An 18789-nucleotide genomic window follows, 5' to 3' on the forward strand; every position below is an offset into this window, starting at 1 on the left:
ATGAATAAGTGTAATGGCATTGGTACGATGATGATGACGATGACGATGATGATTTCTCAAAATTATTTCTTTTGCTTATTTGGAAATTTGATATGTACATATGTACGTGTGTCACGCCTTTGTAAAAAAAGACGAGTGTACATTTTGAAAACAAATTTTTGAAGGACTCTCACTACTTCTTGCATTGAAAAGCAGAATAACAGATGCTAATTTACATTGAAAGCTATTTTATGTTGAAAGAAAGCAATTATGAAGAACACCAACCTCATGGCCACAAAAAGGGAAATTAAAAGCAAATCAATGGACCATGCTTTCAATGGAAAACAAGAAACGTCAGCTCGATATTGGAAAGAAAGTTAATTTTCATTGCACAAAACCATATACAGTGGTTCAAAAATGTACATTATGACAGACATGGCTTTTTGAAAATAAGAAAGTTGTGATAGCATTACTACCATTCTGTGGCCTGGACAGTTGTTATTCCAGTACAAGCTTTACCCCCTGCTTAACTGCCAGCCTTGAGAGGTTGAAATTTGACTGTATTTGTCCTATTTGAGTTCAAATGGTGACAGCACTGTACAAACCTACCTGTGAGGGCACAGTCTTGTGAGAATACAAATGTTTTACAGTCCATATACTCCATATAGTGCAACGGAATTGTCGTATCTGTGAAAGGTAGCATCGGTCGATGTCGCTGGCCCAGATAAACAATTAATATACTTTATGAACCAAAGGTCGATAAGTCTTTTTATAAAACCATGGGAAATGCAATGCAACAACCGTTTTCCATCTCAGCCTTTTGGAGGAGAAAAAACGTTTTTTGCTCGCACCTCGTTTCCCATGGTGCTAACTAAACTCTTATCAGCTTTGAAATGATAAAATCAAATGTTCGGTGTAAATATTGTATACAATGACTGTTTAGTGCAGCCCACAGTTACCAGCCTGCTGATCAGTATTAACTAAACTGATTCGCCGATCCTGCCCCACTCTCATCCTTTTACCATTGGGCTGTTTACCTCCGCCACCAAAGGTGGATGGAGGTTATGTTTTCACATCCCTCAGTCTGTGACTTAGCAAAAAAAAAATTTCGTCAAGTATGTTGGTCTGTAGCGTTTGTCTCTCTGTTTCTTTGTCTGTGAGTGTTTGTCACTATTTTTGGCCACAGTTTTCAAGCAATTGATCTGAATTTTTTTGGTATGCATGGTGACTGGCTAAGGACAGCAATGCTTAATTCTGGTGAAGATCCAAATCCGGATCTGAGAATTTTTTCAGTGAATCTTCAGCATTGAAAGATGGGGCCAAAAATTATCTATAGCACAATATCTCAAAAGGTTATGAATGGATTCGGACAAAACTTGGTGGACAGGTTGGGTGTGCCACGAGGGAGAATTATTTAAATTTTAGTGAAGATCCAAATTGGGATCCAGATATGAAGACCCTATCACACCTTGACGTTTTAGCCAGCGTAGGGCAACGTATCAAAATGTATGTAAAACACTGGCGTATGCTGAACTATTGATGTTTTTTTTCAGTTTTGGGCGTATAACAATGAGTTGGACATATGCATAACGTATTAGTAACGTTCACAGAACATTTCGATAACTTATACCAACGAATGCTTAGCGTGTTGTCGGCGTTCACAACCTATGCCCAACGACTGTCTAACTTATGCAGAGCGCGGCAGCGTATCACTGATGATCACATGGCGTAGCCTATTAATAGGCTGCCACTCAACAATTTAAATCATAACCGCACGAGACAAAGTGTCAACATCACCGTCATGCCGAAGAAAAAAAACAGAACAAAAAAAAAAACATGGAGTCTGGAACACTGACGGGTTCCTCCTCTGAAGCCCATTTTTATATAGCAATTCCCCTAAACGCTGCCAATATGCCATTATACGGTAGCTGTAAGTTAGAAACATGTTCAGTAAGTTCTGTGGTCGTCCGGAAGACGTCAATATGCGTTGGAGATACGTTACACATAGGTTCAAAGCACGTTACTCATAGGTTAAAATAAGTTTTGGGTACGCTAAACATTACCTCGATGTGTTTCGACTTATAAGTAACTTACAATTAACGTGCGGACATGTAAACAACTTATGGCCAGTGTATGCGGAACGTGTGAGTCATACGCCGAGCACGTCAAAAATTTTTGAGCATGCTTAAAATTTTGTCGACGTACTCAGCGTACTACGACGTAAGCCAGCATGCTTCAGCATGCTTTTTACGTGTACAAAACTTACCCATAACGTATTCGCCAATTTTTTCATACGTCGGCATACGCTGGCTAAATCGTCAAGGTGTGACAAGGCCTTGAGATTTATTTAATCTCTAAGTGATTCTTCACCTTTCAGAGATGGGCCTAAAAACGATATTACATGATGTCTCAAAAAGTTGTGGACAGATTCGGATGAAACTTGGTGGAGATGTTGGAGGTGTGACAAGGACTAATCGAGTCGATTTTGGTGAAGATCCAGATCTGGATCTGATAATTTTTAAGGTGATTCTTCACCGTTGAGTGATTGTGCGAAAACCATATATAGCATGATATCTGAAAAAGTTAGGGACGGATTCGGACGGAACTTGGTGGATGAGTTACTTAGGTGACAAGAACAAGGCGATTAAATATTAGTTCAGGTCTGAATCTAGATCCGTCCCATCAGTGGGATATAAAAAACGTAAACTAATAAGTTTGGCAGAGGTTTGCGCTCTCCCGAGTGTTCTTCGAGTTAACTGTGTTTTGCTTTTCCAAATGTTGTAAGCCTCCATTGTCCAGCCCGCCCGTGAGCTTCGACCTCAATGAAGAAAAACAGCATGGTCCATTTATTGTAACAGTTGTTCAATCCTATTGCCAAATGGTAGTAAAGAGTGGAAGAACAAGCATTTCTAAACGCTAAAACGATGAACTAATGTCCCCGGCCTTGCAATGTATTGAACGGGCCAAAGCTTGGCCAGCTATTCATATACTCGGCGGCAGAACACAATGAATGAAATATTGGGAGCATTTTGAAAGAATAATGTAAAGTTTATTAGTTTCATGTAGATCTGGTGAGGCAGGACAGATAGATTAGATTGCCCTAATGCTGAATGTTAGTAGTGAGCCAGGCTGGGTTTTTTTTTTTGGACAATTTAATGGTGATATAGTTATTATCCTAAACTGTTTATTAGCTTCAAAACGTTCAAATCTGTCAGATCTCGGATGTTAAGTGAGCCAATCGCAGTCAGTGCTTGTATGGGAGACCTCGATAGAAGGTTGGCCGTTGTAGACCGAGGGACAACCGGAGAGCTCAATTAGTGGAATCAAATCCGACTAAAACTCTGTTGTAGTGCCAGCAAGAAGCACCACATCTCAGAGCACATCGTATTTCAAATCGGGACTTAAAGCAGTCTTCATTTTGGTTGAAGATGTTAAAGGTCCCATGGTATATCTTGAAAGAATTTGCCATGCTGCGCTCGATACCCTGGCAAAATTTATATTGCAGAGATTAAAGGGACATGTAATAAAAGGATGTGGATATTACGTTCTATTCAGACAATGGTAAGAATGAAGTCAGTGCAGAAAGACAAGTGTATTTATCGATTACGTTCACAAGATATAGTACAGGCCAGTTGGGCTAAATGGTCTCATCCTGTGTCCGAGTTTCCTTGCATAATTCTCCCGAGACTTGCTATGGTTCAAACAGCATTCATTCAAGGTTTTTTGTCATATTGCTTTTATATAATGTGATTTGAATCCAAAACTTCTGATGTGCAAGTGCAGTGTCCCCAACATGAGAAAGCAAATATGCAATACGAGTTAATAGATAATGGCTTGGAGTAAGGTTGACCGTGTAATAATGCATTATGAATGTGAAGAAGGGGGCAAAGTCATGATTCCATGAAGAAAATATAAAAGTGAATCATTATCTCCCCCTCACAAAAGGATTGGGGTACCATCTCCATAGCACCTGATATCGATTCTGCTTGGATATACTTTCACTCACGTCTACTTTCTCTCGTATTGGTTTATCGTATCCTGCCTGCAGCTCTCCTATTCATCCTGCAGGCCCTGAGACACTGAATTCTGTGCAGAAGCAGTTGTGGATCAAGCAGTTTCTTTTCGCAACATGGACGGCTAACCTGACTAAGGGCAACTTTCGTTCATTCTATAAGGATCATAACAAATCCTTGCAATGTCGGTAAACACCATCTTGCAAATCTCAAGGTTGAATTCTTCAACCAGTCTCCTTCCTAAAAATCATGGTTGTGCCTTCTCAAGTCCATTTCTGGTGCATGCTCCTCCTCCATTCCCTCCCTCCCCTTGAATGGTTTTACTCGAGGCTCTGCACAAGATAAGGTCGAATGTACAAACTCTTATGTTTTCCTCCAAATCTCATGTACCCAACCCATATCACTCTAACTCCATATTACCCCCCTTGTACTGACTGTCTTCTAAATTTTTCATCCTCCTCACCCAAGAAGGTGGAGAAAGTTCTATCTAGCCTTGACCATACTTCGGAGATGGGGCCAGATGTCATCATTGCCCATGCTCAAAAATCCTGCTCTGCCATTCCTGCTTCTCCTTTGTCTGCACTATTCAGTCTGTTCTTCCCCCTCTGCCCCCCTTCCTATCAGCCTAACAGTCAGAAAACAACACTCCCTTGTACAAGAAAGGTGCAAAAACACATCTTATCCACTACAGACCAGTGAGCTAATGTCAAATTACATGCAAAGTGATGGAATCCATCGTTGCTGCTGATGTCGTTTTTCCTGTTTTCAAACAGCCTTACCTCTGACCATCACTTTTGATTCCCTCCTGATCAATCAAATCTGGATATACTGCTCCTCTCTCAGCATGAATGGAGGCCCGAAATCTCATTTGAGGCCAGCACCATCTTATTGGACATATATTGGGTATGAGACACAGTCTGGCATCCTGATTTGCTCTGCCAAGCTCTCTGCCTGCAGGGTATTCATTCCTGGATTTACGATTTCCTCCAATCATACAGTCAATGCGTTGCCATCAACAGAACCCTCTCCTTCCTTCTCCCAGTGGAGGCTGGAGTTACCCAAGGCAGTGTCTTGGGCCCAATCTTGTTTCTCATCTACATAAACGACCTCTACGATGCTCTGGAAACCAGTCTCTTCCTTTTTGTACCCGACTTCACATTGTGGCCTGCAGCACCTTATTGGACTGCTCGGACCACCACAGTTGCGCCACTTTCCACTGATCTGGAATATAATACATGCAGATCTGAGAAATGGAACATGCCATTCAATCCTGGAAAAAAATCTCAGTCTTACCCCATCACTCCCAGAAGATTCTTTAAACAAACCCACCAATATATTTCCATCATCAGCCACTGGAAGAGGTTCAGTCTCTTGAACTTCTAGGCTACACCATCAGCTATAACCTCTTTTGGACAAACTAAATAGCAAAGCAAGCCTCCAAAGCCAGATGGAGATTTGACGTCCTCCATCGATACAAGTCTTTCCTTTGAAAATCTGAGCCGTTATATTTAATACCACCATTAACCTTTCCTAACCCATGCTATTGCTTTCTGGTTTCACTGTTTGCTTCCCTCTTCTCTCTCTTTATTTTTTCCTGTTAATTCATTCCCTTATCGATTGTGCCCAATTATTGCCCCACTTCCCGTTCAACCTTGCTGTTACATAAGTCTCGTTCTTGTAGAGAAAATACAAGAGCTGTGCATGTTGCTGCGGAGTCGACATATACACACCTTATACATGCGATCACCAACTGCCTTTATGTTCGCTTCTTCCCACTCGCCCATTAAGGCGCCATCCCCTGCAACCTGCACAAAGTCCACATAGTATCCAGTAATGGGAGAACCACCAGTGCTCTTTGGGGGTCTCCAACTTAGCAGCATCGCATCTTTGAAGGCCTGCAGGAGCGTTATGCTGTGAGGAGTCGATGGGGCAACTGTGGTAAAGGCAAGGAAATAAAAGGAAACTTTGATGAAGACGCAGTTCGTTTGGTTAGTCGCACTGATGTCATATTCCTCTCCGATTAACAGCATATGCCTATTTAACACAATAGATTACTTTCATAAACTTAGCATATCTCATTTTTATTACATACATTCTCAGTGGTGCCATGGCCACATGGAATGTGTGGCCATGGCACAAGACCAAACCCCAAGTCATACAAAATACAGGGTGTCCCAAAAGTCTCCATACATAGGGGAAATTAACACTTTCAGCAAAATATCTCCCAAAATTCTTCATACATAGCTTATATCTTCTTCTTTTTTTCAGATTCCCTTCAAGAATGCCTTTGTCAAAAGAAGAACGTGTTGAAATCATTCTCTTGGCTAGTTCAGGAAGCTGTCGCAAGGTTGCAAATGACTTTAACAGGAAACATGGCAAGCACATCACACATGACAAGATTCAGAACATGGATCATTCAAAGGAACGAATTCAAAGTGGAATTACTTGCATAACGCCAGATGTGTTGACACAAGTTCACCATGAGTGGGAGAGACGACTTCCTGTGTGTTTGCAAATAAATGGCAATCATGCAAGAAAATGTTTTGTAAATAAAGTTACATTTTGCTGAAAGTGTTAATTTTCCCCATGTATGGAGACTTTTGGGACACGCTGCACTGTGGAAGTTTTAAGTTCAAACATTTCCAAATTGGACATTCGGCTTAACTTCACCCATCACATTAACCAGCTCATCCTTATCCAGTGCTGGAGCAGCACAAAAACATCGAGAGAACCCCAAATCAAGGCCTCAAAGGTGAGCATGCTACCAATGGGTTTACTCTGTTGGCTACACATTTCAAAATATAGCATCTCAGTGGAGGCACACTGAGCTCAAACAATAGTCTTGAAATAGTAATAGAGCCAACAAGGTTAAAATTACCTGAAAGATTTGCATATTAATCAATTAATCTATTGAGTAAGAGTACATAGTTAATCACATATATCTTTCAACAAACTCTAAACTTGGAGCTATTGCACCCGCTGTTATCAAGTACTTCCACTGCTCACATGACACTCACCACTCCCAGCTCACCTCACCTATTCTCAACAACTCCTCATTCAATTTCCTCAAAACGCTGATCTTTGGCATCACTTGCTGATTCGCCCTATTGCGGGCAATAGAATGGGCAGCATTTTAACAGGCTGGTCACTACTCCAGCCACCTGCTCCATCTCCAGACCGAGATGAGATTTATCATCGGCTATGCAACTCACGCTATGCCATCCCCAATTGCCAAGGCAAGGCGGTCCTAATTTCATTTCACCTTCATTCCATTAATGCCTTCATTCTGGCACCAACTGAATGAAAACTCGCTATGTCCACCAATCCTCAATTAGTGTCTAAATCAATGGTTGCACGGGAAATAGCGAGGAAGCAAGTCATTCCTATTTCAGGTTTGAGATGATTTATGGCGTGGACATCTCCACTTTTGCAATTCTCTTATAGCACGAGGCAAAGCACACTTTGCTGCACAGCACATCCTAATGAAGCTCCAGTTCATGCGTTTGGCTGATATGTGGGCCGAAGACCCATTGTAAGGGTGGTTAATGAGATTAAAAGTAAAAAAAGCGTCTTGCTGATTTATCTTCCTGCTTCACCACCATGACATGGGCAGCAATTGTGCAAAAAACATTTTTTTTAAATGCTCCCCATGCATTACCAAAACGTTCTGTGCTGGCTGCGAAGTTCTTGCACGGTGATTTATTTCATTCTGTTTTGAAGTCAACAAAGCCAATTCAAGACAAAGAGACAAATGCACTCATTGTGCTTTGCCTTTGTCAGCAATTTCTCCATTTTATCCATTCTAGTGTTTCGCACACTTTGCCATCGGAACTTACAATGTTTAATGGCGATGTTAAGTTGCACAGGCAGCGATCTATATTCATATCATTATCGAAGCTTTGTCTTCAATTCAGATTTGCATTCAACCTTCTATGCATTAAAAAAAAATTAACAGCTCAAAAAAAAAGAGCAAACCAATCTGACAACAGAGTTCATGTTGGCATGGACATTATTGTGGGTGTATAAAGGGTTAAATTAAATGCTATACTAAGAGCATGTGGTCTCAAAAGCAAAGGTTAGAGACTATGAAAAGCCAGACAGGGCCCGAGGGCATGACAAGGCCAGTGACAGCAGGCCTGATAATTGGCTTGATATATCTATGATGGCAGGATTCAGTCCTCGTGGCCATCAGAGCAGCTTTTGGTAACATTGAACCTTGGGAGGGGACCATAACCATTAGTACACAATGTCATACATAGTGAAGGTTTACTCTAAGTCTGGGTGGGCCAACTTCATGATCTCCATGTAGCATCTTACCAATGGGAGCCAAAACCGTTACGGGGTCTGACTCTGGTGAATATTCGCTGAGACCCGCTGCATTCACAGCCCGAGTGCGGAAAATGTACTTCTCCCCAGTCTCCAGGCCATGCACCGCAAATCTGTACATGGCAAAAAACGGAAACTCCAACTCATCATCTGTTCTTACAAAGGGGGAAATAATTGTTTTATCCTCTTCAATGTATAGGCAGAGATTATAATGGCTTATATGGGAATAGGACAGGCAGCTGTACAGAATTATCAATCTGACAATCACAACGTCTCAATATAAAGCCCAACAGGGTATATCCATCAGAAAGCCTGTCCTGGAAGTTCAGGCTGACGCTTTTAGGATGATTTTTTCTACAAACCATTCACGCAACTTCTGTCAGGAAAATTACAGCCTAAGTACGAAGTACCTTTTCGTTATGTCTTCACGGAAGGTGAAAACAGGCTTTTATCTCGAACATAAAATAATAGCTCATCACGCTTACTTATCAGAAATGAATTGCACATTTTATATATCAAGAGTCAGTCCTCAACAACATAATTTTCCCTTTTTTTCTGTTTCTGGCACTTTGACCAAAGCAAGTGGTAATTTATTGTGAGGCTTTTCAGCTGCAAATTGTAAGTGCCTTCAGCAAATGCCCCTGACTGGATGGGAAAATAATTGGCTCAGACAGGTGAGGATCACATGTGAGTAAGGCAGCAAATCACTGAAAGGGCAACTGGGAAATGTAGCAACAAGATGGATGTTAGGTTCCATTCTGACCGAGATGCTGTGGTGGTGTGGTTATAACTGGTCACCCTGGATCATAAGGATAAACCTAGCCAACCAGTATGAGGTTCATTTATCCAAATGGTAAGAGGTTTACCTGAAAATGTATTTGATGGCCACTATGATAGATGTTGTATTACAGACTGATACTCCTGCAGAATACCTAAGTATAAACAAAATGCCTTGGTATATGAATTACAGTGCTTCTCATTCTTGCCTTCCTCTCATTCCATTGAAACTAATAGCATTATAACACCGATACTGATGTCTGCATTAAGTTATGTGAAAATCAATTTTTGTCTTTTATTAAAATAGCAAAATGCCTGCATGTAAAAAATGGTCGCAAAAGTCTGCTTCAGCACATTTCGACACCATGCTGGACTGCTACAAAATTACATCACTTACAGTGATGTAAAAACCATGACATTACTGAGTGTGGGAGGTTGATGGTTCTAACTACCACTGATTCATACCAAAGCCTTTTAAAAAATGGCATGCGCTGCTTCCTTGCTTGATGTTCAGCATTTAAAAAGGAATGACCATGGGCAAGCAACCATAGGTTGGCAATCATTGCACAGGCTTCATGGGCATAATGGCCTGCTCCTGCTTTGAAGTTCCTTGTAAAGGAACTCATAATTAACAGGATTTGGCATCAGCGTGTTGTAATCATGGTATAAGTTTGCTGCAAACGGGAAACTTTGGCCAAAACATTTGTCATCAATAAATTGTAGACTCGACATCAATAATCTGACCTGACCCAAGATGGTGACTGTTATGCCTCAAGGTTACTGATGCTTTAGATGACAAATTCCTTGTAAATATGGAGTACAAAAAACGATTTAGTATTTACATCTGTTTCACACTAACAGGGTGTCAATACATAACAGCCTACTTCTTGTGAAAGACACTAGAATATTTTACATGTGCAGTTTGTACGTCCAGTTATTTTGTGGGTTTGATCAGTTTGTGTCTGCAATCCATTTGTGTGCATGAGCAATGTATACATTTATGTTTGCAAGAACTTGTTCTTGTTCACTTGACAAAGTCTTCTCACCGAGTATCCTTGACGGGTTTGTTGTTGCTCGGTTCCCACTGGTTTGTACCCACTCGACATTGTTCCAAGTAGTAGCCAATGAGACCAGGCATGCTTTTGGGGGGGTGCCAGCTTAGTGCCACCGACGTCTTAGTGTTTCTTGTGCCCATCAAGCTGCTGGGTGCTGATGGCATACCTCCATGAACACAAGTGGAGGTGAAAGGGTTAAAAAAAAGTGAGCATGAGTAAGATGGACTTATTATCATTAAATTTCAAACTTTTCATTCATTTGTCCATCCAATCAACCTTCATTCAATCATTCCTCAATTGCACATTTATGGAGTAATCAATAATATATTCAGGAAAACAATAATTTTTTAACATAATAAATGTATTTGTAATTACATACGATGACAAAAAGTCAGTCAAATATAACTAATGAGCTGAAAAACATTCTGAATATCAAATAGTAAGTTCAGCTTTGCATTTGGGGCCATGGGCAGTTCCCCGGGTCACAGGCATCCTCCGCAAGTGGGTTCTGACTTGTTTTCCAGGCAGTTTTCAAGGGCCAATGGAACATCATAACTTTTGGTGAATTGTTGTTCATCTCTGCCTATGGAATCAGGAATTAAATTTGTTGGCTTAAAAAGAATTCAAACATCAAACTGTGAGGAAGAAGAGATTCGTTAGTGGAAAATGGCAAACTCTTCAGGGCATTTAGTCAACTCTTGTAACCCTTTCAAGGAATTTGTTTTCTATTTTAAATATTCATTAAAGTGGAGATATGACTTTCAGGATAACAAAAAGCATGACAGGACAGTATCAATAAGCACTGACTGAATACCGACCACTTACAAGGCCTGACATTGAATGGCCTCAGGTAGTAAAAAAAACAAAAACAAAAACAGATGTGCTCAGGTAAAACAACTGCACAATGGATTTCTCCTCATTTGTGATGAGGTTACAGGATTACAAGAAACAGGAAAAAAAATTATGCTTAGCAAGATTGTCTACTCGTACATGTCCCTATTTTAAATTAAATACAGAAAAAATAAAATGCAACATTGATTTCTTTTCATCTGTCAATACTCACTTTTTCTGAGCTCATTCCAGAGGGAAAACCCACATATCACCCAGGTACAAGTGGTTTTGACATTCATAGTATAATGCCCATCGATTTAAATATTCTGAAATCCCCATCTCCATCTGCATCATGTTATATTGCTCTTCCAAAAGTAAAAAGAGATTTTAAAAAGCTGTAATAAATATAAAGAACAATGACAATAATTTCTTCTTATGGTCAAGTCTTGCGCATATCCATTCTGCCGATGATAATGCTGAAAAAATAAGTAAATATATTCCTCAAGAAAAATAATTAGATTTGGAAGGAAGCTTACCTATAAAGTTATCAGATACAAGTAAGATGGAGGATTAAAAATAATCTTTTTGTGAATGTGCACAGCCAAGCAGATTAAAATGAAGTTATGGCATGATGAGTTTCTCATTAAAATGTTGAGAAAAAAGTTGCAAAACAACAACATAATCAGCCTTCGCTCTGTATAAAAGATATTTTAGGGAAATTGCTTTAACACTTACTGGTATATTAAAAATCTTTCTTAATTAGTTCAGAACACTATGACAAAAAACAACATAGTTCACTGTCCCAGGAACAAATGGTATCGTTAGAACTGTAGTTTGTACTCTCACATGTTGTACTTCCTGACAGTTTAAGTTAACTTTAGAATTACTATAGGTTACGCTATTGTGGTTTATGTACTGCAGTCAGGATTGCCTGTAATTGAAGTGATTAAAGTTCTAATTGCAGTAGTCTGCATAGAATAACGACTTAAAACTACAGTTAAAACAATAGTTTGAACTGTAGTAAAAGGATGGGATAGGGGAAATGGATAGGAATGGGAGAGGATTTTTGCCTGGGATAGGAATTTACTGAGACCTCATCAAAAACATTTCGTACAATTTTGGTCACCACATTTAAGGACATAGCTGCCATAGAGAGGGTTCATTGTAGGACTACTCGATTGATTCTGGGCCTTGATTGACTCACGATGATGAGGAGCGGAAAAAGGAGAGAGGACTTTATAAATTAGAAAGGATGGCATTACGAGGGAATACGATTGAGATTTTTAAGATAATGAGTGGTAGAGACGAAATAAGTGTGGAAGTATTTTTCAGCAGAATAGACAGTTATAGGACAAAGGGCTGCAGCCTGACAATAAAGAAGAGTAGAGTTAGGACAGTAAGAAGGCAGCAGTCTTTCAGTCAGAGAATAGTTAATGCATGGAATGGTCTCCCGAGAATGGTAAAATTGAAAAATTCCATATGTGTATTCATTTGCAGAATATGTCGAAACCGAATATTTAATAAGCAAGTATTAGAAAAACAAAGAATATTGTATCGATCGATAATAAAAATACAAAAATAGAAATTCCTAAACCACATGAAACATTAATCAAATTCAAAAACTATGGCAACAAAATTTAAACATCAATTTGCAAATACACCGACTCTGTGTATTCTAGAAAAGATATCTACATGTTCTCCAAACCCAGAAACTCCCTATTTGAGGGATTATCAGAAACATACTTCCTGTGGATTTTTATATACAACATAAATTCCTGAGTCAGCGAGGAATATAGAAATAAATAATTGACAAAGGAAGGGATGTAGTGATATAACTTATGGAAAATAACTCACAATCCCATGATTCTTTTGAAAGAAAAGAAAAAAATGATATTCACAGAAAAAGTCAAAAACAATTTGATGCAGCAGAAATCTGTCATATTGTGAATAATTTTTAGAAGATGATAAAGTTAGAGAGACCATCATCATATAACTGGGAAATATTAAGCTCATATGTTTAGATAAAAATCTTTTATCAACAAAAAAAAGTTGGGGAAAAAACACTGCAATATATAAGTGCCATTACATCCAATCACCAAATACATTTCATTCACCAAAATGTCCTGCATGAACATTGATCAATTAAAATAAGATTCTGAGACTGCTTCAGATTCTTATTAAAGTCATGAAATAATCCAGTAAAGAATACTCTATTATTTCCAAACCTGTGGGATATTAAAATACAGAGCAATTCATGATGTTGACAAGAAAAGGAGTCGATCCTTATGAATAAATGGATGATTTTAAAAGGCTTGAAGAAATTCAGCTCCCTCTGAAAGAAGTATTTTATCGCTCCCTTAATTATATATTATAGCATAGATGACACAAATATTACGAACATACAGCAAAGGCATGAAAAGCATGAAAGATAAATAAGTATATCACTGACTTACATCTAGAGTCTGGATGCTCTTCTACGAGCAGATGAATACAAACTATTTAGAGAAATCTGTCTCAACAAAGATTCATATGAACTACATCTTGATCATTCCTTCACATGACCAGAACTAGATTTAGAAGTAGCTTTGAAAATAATAAATGTAAAAGTGGAGCTACATACTATCTGACAGATATGATGTTGGTAGAGTGTCAAAGAAGTGGGATTGTCAAGCCTGTTCAAAGAGATACGCAAAGAGACCTTCTATTCCATTTGTTCCTCAAAAGATTATTGCAGATCCATAGTGGTTTAATGATAATCAAAAATCTGTGGAATTAAAGTGGGAAATATAGTTCAACTGAAGAACTTTAAACCACATTGTATAATCAAATGGAAATCTAAGAAGGAACCCAAAAAAGTAAAAAGCAACGATGGCGTCATCAGGAGGAACCTGGAGAGGATTCTGTATTCAGCTGCTACTCCACTACCCTCAAAAACCCATACAGGTGCAGCCAAGTGAGCCTGACAGAAAAATTTCTGCAAGAATTCACTTCTCCTTGGACAGATAGACAATGAAAGAGAGAAATAGAAGTAAAAGATAAAAGAGAAGAAAAAGCAAGAATTAAAATGAATAAAGAGAATTGTGAAAAAAGAAATAAGTGAAAACATGTCCGACATCAAAGAAATGTAAAACAATGGATGGATAATGGTTTAAAAGTAACGATTCATAAATAATTTGATTCTACCAGTTTTTCTGGCTGAAATCATATATCAACCTCAATGCAAAAAGAGAGACAGAGAGAAAAGGCAGTAAAAGCTGACTTTGAAAAAGATTCTATGAATTGATGAATAATTCATAATTCAGTAAGACAGTACAGTCCATGGAAAAAATGTCAGAGGCAAGATGTGAGGTTATATATTAATTGACAGAAATCTTCAAGACGAATCAACAAAACAAACGACAAGTTAATAATGCTCTCAGGAAACCTTACAACCATTCACCTACTATATTAAATAAGGCAATCCTATGTATGCATGTACAGTATGTATGTATGTATGTATGTATGTATGTATGTATGTATGTATGTATGTATGTATGTATGTTCTGAATATCAGAAAAAAAAAACAGGGCTGGCCCATCCTCCACCAAATTTTGCATACTTGTTTGTGGTACTCAGGGACAGGTCATGGGCAAAAATAAAAATGAAAAGGGCACTCGGTGGAGTGCATACCTCCGCCATGCAATGTCTGATCCATGTGAGCAAATCGGCCCCAATACATTTTTGAAATAACATGCTATACAGTGCTATTAGTTGTGGAATTTTAGCAAATTGTATTGACCATCTGTGAAAAAATTGCTTACCAAAAAATTTATTCACCAATGTATTCATCTCAGTGTCTACTAACACCTATCAATTAGTGAAAACCCAAATCCTTGTGGAAAATTCTGGGGAGCCAATCAAAGTTCGGGTGCTCAGAGGGCCTGCGCGAAAAGAAAAAATAAAAAAATTAAAAAAAAAAAATCGGATAATTAACTTTTGCCAATATTGACTTGTGGGATGTCGAACTGGGGGTTTTTTGGGGTGCTGAATTGATTACAACCATTATTTTTGAGAAAAAAAAAACACTCCTTGATCATATAAAATGTATTTTATTGACATTTTAACAGAACTGTGCTCAATGGAAATGTTGCTCCGTCAGCTTTTACAACCTTATTCATCAAACTCCCCAGTATCTTCCTCACTCCTCTTGTCATCCAGCTGGTTTATGTTCAGGCAAGAGTTACCATGACATGCCGCAAGCAGAAATACACTTGACTCCTTGCTTTTTACAGCAGCACCTGAGTGAGCTGCAGTCCCCCGCACAGTTGCAACTGGCAAACGTCAGGAGGTAGTCTGGAACAATGGGGTCTATAGAAGGGACTGGTGCATATCCTTGCTCAATGAGTTGCCATCCATAGTCCCGGGCATCCAACGATGGACTTTGCAGCATCAGACAGTCTCTCATCTGGAGGTTAGCTCGGAGAGAGTGCTGTGCTGCAGCTCCTGTTGTCGGGGGGGGGGGGGGGAGTTTCTCAGGTTTTATGCTCCCAGTAGCATCTCGCTTGCTGAAGATGTCAAATCTCAAGTCTTCCAAGTCTTTGGAGGATTTCCCATGGAACATGAGCATGAAAAGATCACAGCCATCTTTAATGATATCACCTTACTCTGCTCGGATGTCCATAAACACGTCCATTGCCCTCTCTGCTTCATCAGGCTTGCAGAGCTTGCTTAGCAAAGTTGGTTTGCTCAACCCAAAAATTGCAGACACTATCGCAGCCAGAGAAGCTGTGCAAGAAGATGAGATACCTCCGGTATATCTCTGGGAGGGCCTCCCAGATCTTTCCGTCATCGTAAAATGTTTCTTTGGCTGTCGTGAGGAAGATCGGATGGTCTGCAGCATGTTGAATCAGCATAACCAGGACATCTGTGTCCTCAGCCCTCACCTCGACAAGGGACTCTCTTGCCTCATCTTGAGCTGCGCGGACAATGGAGGTGTCGGCATCATCGGAGCATTGCTGTACACAGATTCCATTCCTACTAAATGTCTCAGCAAGGAGCAAAACGAGCTGGGCTTTGTTGTTCTTGTTATCGAGGAACTTTTCTCTTGCAATGATGATTTTGAGATCAAGACGACGACTCTGAATGTCACAGCATACATTCTTTGTTCGTCTCAAGTGGTCATGGTCCTTGGTGGAGCTGCCATATCCGTCAAAGACCACCGTTATCCGGAGGCGATGGCTCCCCATGGACTTCACAAATCGGAGGTAGCTCTCGGCAACATCCTTCCAATTAAGGTTAGCCTCCCACTTGACATTGTGCAGGAGCCACCCACCATCAACCACAAGGCTTGTGCAGGGGGGTTGTTCGACAGGTGCCACACATGCCTTCAGGGACCTTGCTAGGGCAGCCCTGTCTGGCTTTCGCAACTTTTGATTTTTGTCAAACAGAGACATCGGTTTTGGCGTCAAATCAAAGCACAGAGCTTCTTTGGTCTTGACTTCACGCTCACTGATGACAATGAGGCGGTTGAATAGCTTCAGTGAGTCAATGACCACCTTCTCACCATTGACTTTGGGTCCAGATCTGAGGCTTGCAAGCGATTTGACCTTGTGTTTGGTTACCATTGCATCCACAACAGTTTTCCCATCCATATAAACCTGTATGGCTCTGCCAACTTCTTCTGCTTGATCAGCATTGACTTGGTCTTCATGAGTGCTGCTGAACCCAGTTGAGAAGGACACCAGAGTCTTCTTGTCCCAACAGCTTGGCATCGAAAGGGTTGACTTCCTCCAACCACCCAACTATGGTGTTGACAGCATCGTCATCTCTCTTCATTTGGGCTCTTTTAACGTCGGTGTGGACAGGTACCCCACATTTGACCATGCTTCTTTATAGCTCTTGGTGAATGAACGAGAAGTGGTTCAGAGTCTGAACCCAAGACTTATGAGAAGACTCATTCCGAAAGCGGCCTCTGTTTCGACCACCGGAGGATTTTGCCTCACGCATGAGTGTGGTTTCTATTGTGATGTCGGTCCATGTGCCGGACCATTCATGGTCTGAGAACCTGACTACATGGTTGCCGTACGAAGTGAACTTGGATAGAGTTTCCTGTAACATGGGACTCTCCTGTCACTGATGCATCAGCTGTACACACAGCCTTGCTCCCTTTGCGTACTGATGGTGGCCCGCTGCTGCGAAGGTATTGAGCATTCCAATGATGCAACTGAGATGACCTGTGTGGTCTGGGACACACTCACTCCTGATGAATACCTTGATGAGGTCGATTCTGCCATAGTACCAGCCCCAGAGTGCTGGTGTCCTTTCTCCTTCAGCTAAGATCTTCAATCGATTCAATCATCACATAGTGATGCGTTTTAACATTAATAGGTCCACTCTACGTTGAATATATTCAACTTCTATTGAGTCCGGTACACAATAATTTTATAGCTAAAAGCTCTTAGCTAACGTCAGCTAACACAGAGAATTCAACTGAGCATGAGCAAAAGTATAACCAACAATATAGCAGTGGTTTCAAAAATGTTGTGTGCTGGTTTCAGCACAATTTGAACAATCTGAATCAATTGAGCCAAATTACCGTAAAACACAGTGCGAGATATCGAAAAAAGTATCATATCAATATTTTATGGCCAGGGATTCATTTTTCCTCATATCTAATGGTTGGAATCAATTCAGCACCCCAAAAAACCCCTAGTTCGACATCCCACAAGTCAATATTTGCAAAACTTAATTTTTCCGATTTTTTTCGCGCAGGCCCTCTGAGCACCCGAACTTTGATTGGCTCCCCAGAATTTTCCACAAGGATTTGGGTTTGCACTAATTGATAGGTGTTAGTAGACACCAAGATGAATACGTTAGTGAAGAAATTTTTTGGTAAGCAATTTTTTCACAGATGGTCAATACAATTTGCTAAAATTCCCCAACTACATATCGCTTTGGCCCTATCTCTAAATGGTGAAGAATAACTAAAAGAAATTAAATAATTATCGTATCCAGATCCGGATTCGGATCTTCACCAAAGTTGAATTAATTAGTCCTTGCCACACACCCAACCTGTCGACCAAGTTTCATTCGAATCCATCTACAACTTTTCGAAATATCATGCTATACTAGTGGACACCCCGTCACAAACTGATTCCGTTCCATGAGCCCAATATGACAACCAGTGGCGTCTCTTGTAAGAGCCGGATCCCAGTCGATGTACTCCATGGCCTTACCTAATGGGGCCTACAAAACGTCCTTGTACACGACATTTTTGGGTGTACACTACTCCTTGTGAAGAAGTCCCTTGATTTGTGCACGTGTCTACTTTGACGTACAAACACCGTGTCAAAACTTCTCAGGTCACAGTATCGAGAAAAACGTGACACGACTGCCAGGAGGAGCACAAAATTGGTCCTTCAGTATTAATGTATAGATATTAGTTTAGCCCAATATCTCAATGGTGAAGAATCACTTAAAAAATTATCAGATCCAGATCCGGATTCGGATCTTCAACAAAATTGAACTAATTATTCTTAATCACACACCCAACGTATCCACCAAGTTACATACAAATCTGTGCACAACTTTTTGAGATATCGTGCTATATATCATTTTTGGCCCGACCGCTCAATGGTGAAGAATCACTCAAAAAATTCTAGTGGTAGGATCCGGATCCAGATCTTCACCAAGATCTAATCGGTTCGTCCTTGTTACATACCCAAACTGTCCACAAAATTTCATCTGGATTAGTCCACAACTTTTTTAGATATCCTGCACACAAACAAAGACAGACAGACAGAGAAAGGGGTAAAAACATAACCTCCTTC

General features: G+C 40.0%; 1 protein-coding gene across 4 annotated transcripts in view; it reads right to left on the minus strand.

The window, feature by feature from the left end:
- The window catches only part of LOC147020159 (myomesin-1-like), a 218611-nt gene that overhangs the window by 87657 nt on the left and 112165 nt on the right, over nt 1-18789 (minus strand). For all 4 annotated transcript variants that reach the window (XM_085895203.1, XM_085895202.1, XM_085895201.1 and 1 more), the window contains 3 exons: nt 10142-10316; nt 8310-8431; nt 5723-5925 (listed from right to left, as the gene is read on the minus strand). In XM_085895203.1, the coding sequence (XP_085751329.1) occupies nt 5723-5925; nt 8310-8431; nt 10142-10316 (500 nt within the window). The remainder of the gene's footprint in view (nt 1-5722; nt 5926-8309; nt 8432-10141; nt 10317-18789) is intronic.

This window comes from Eptatretus burgeri, chromosome 9, assembly GCF_056783735.1.
Source record: "Eptatretus burgeri isolate ZD-2024b chromosome 9, Ebu_testis_v1, whole genome shotgun sequence".
NCBI classification, from domain to species: Eukaryota; Metazoa; Chordata; class Myxini; order Myxiniformes; family Myxinidae; genus Eptatretus; species Eptatretus burgeri.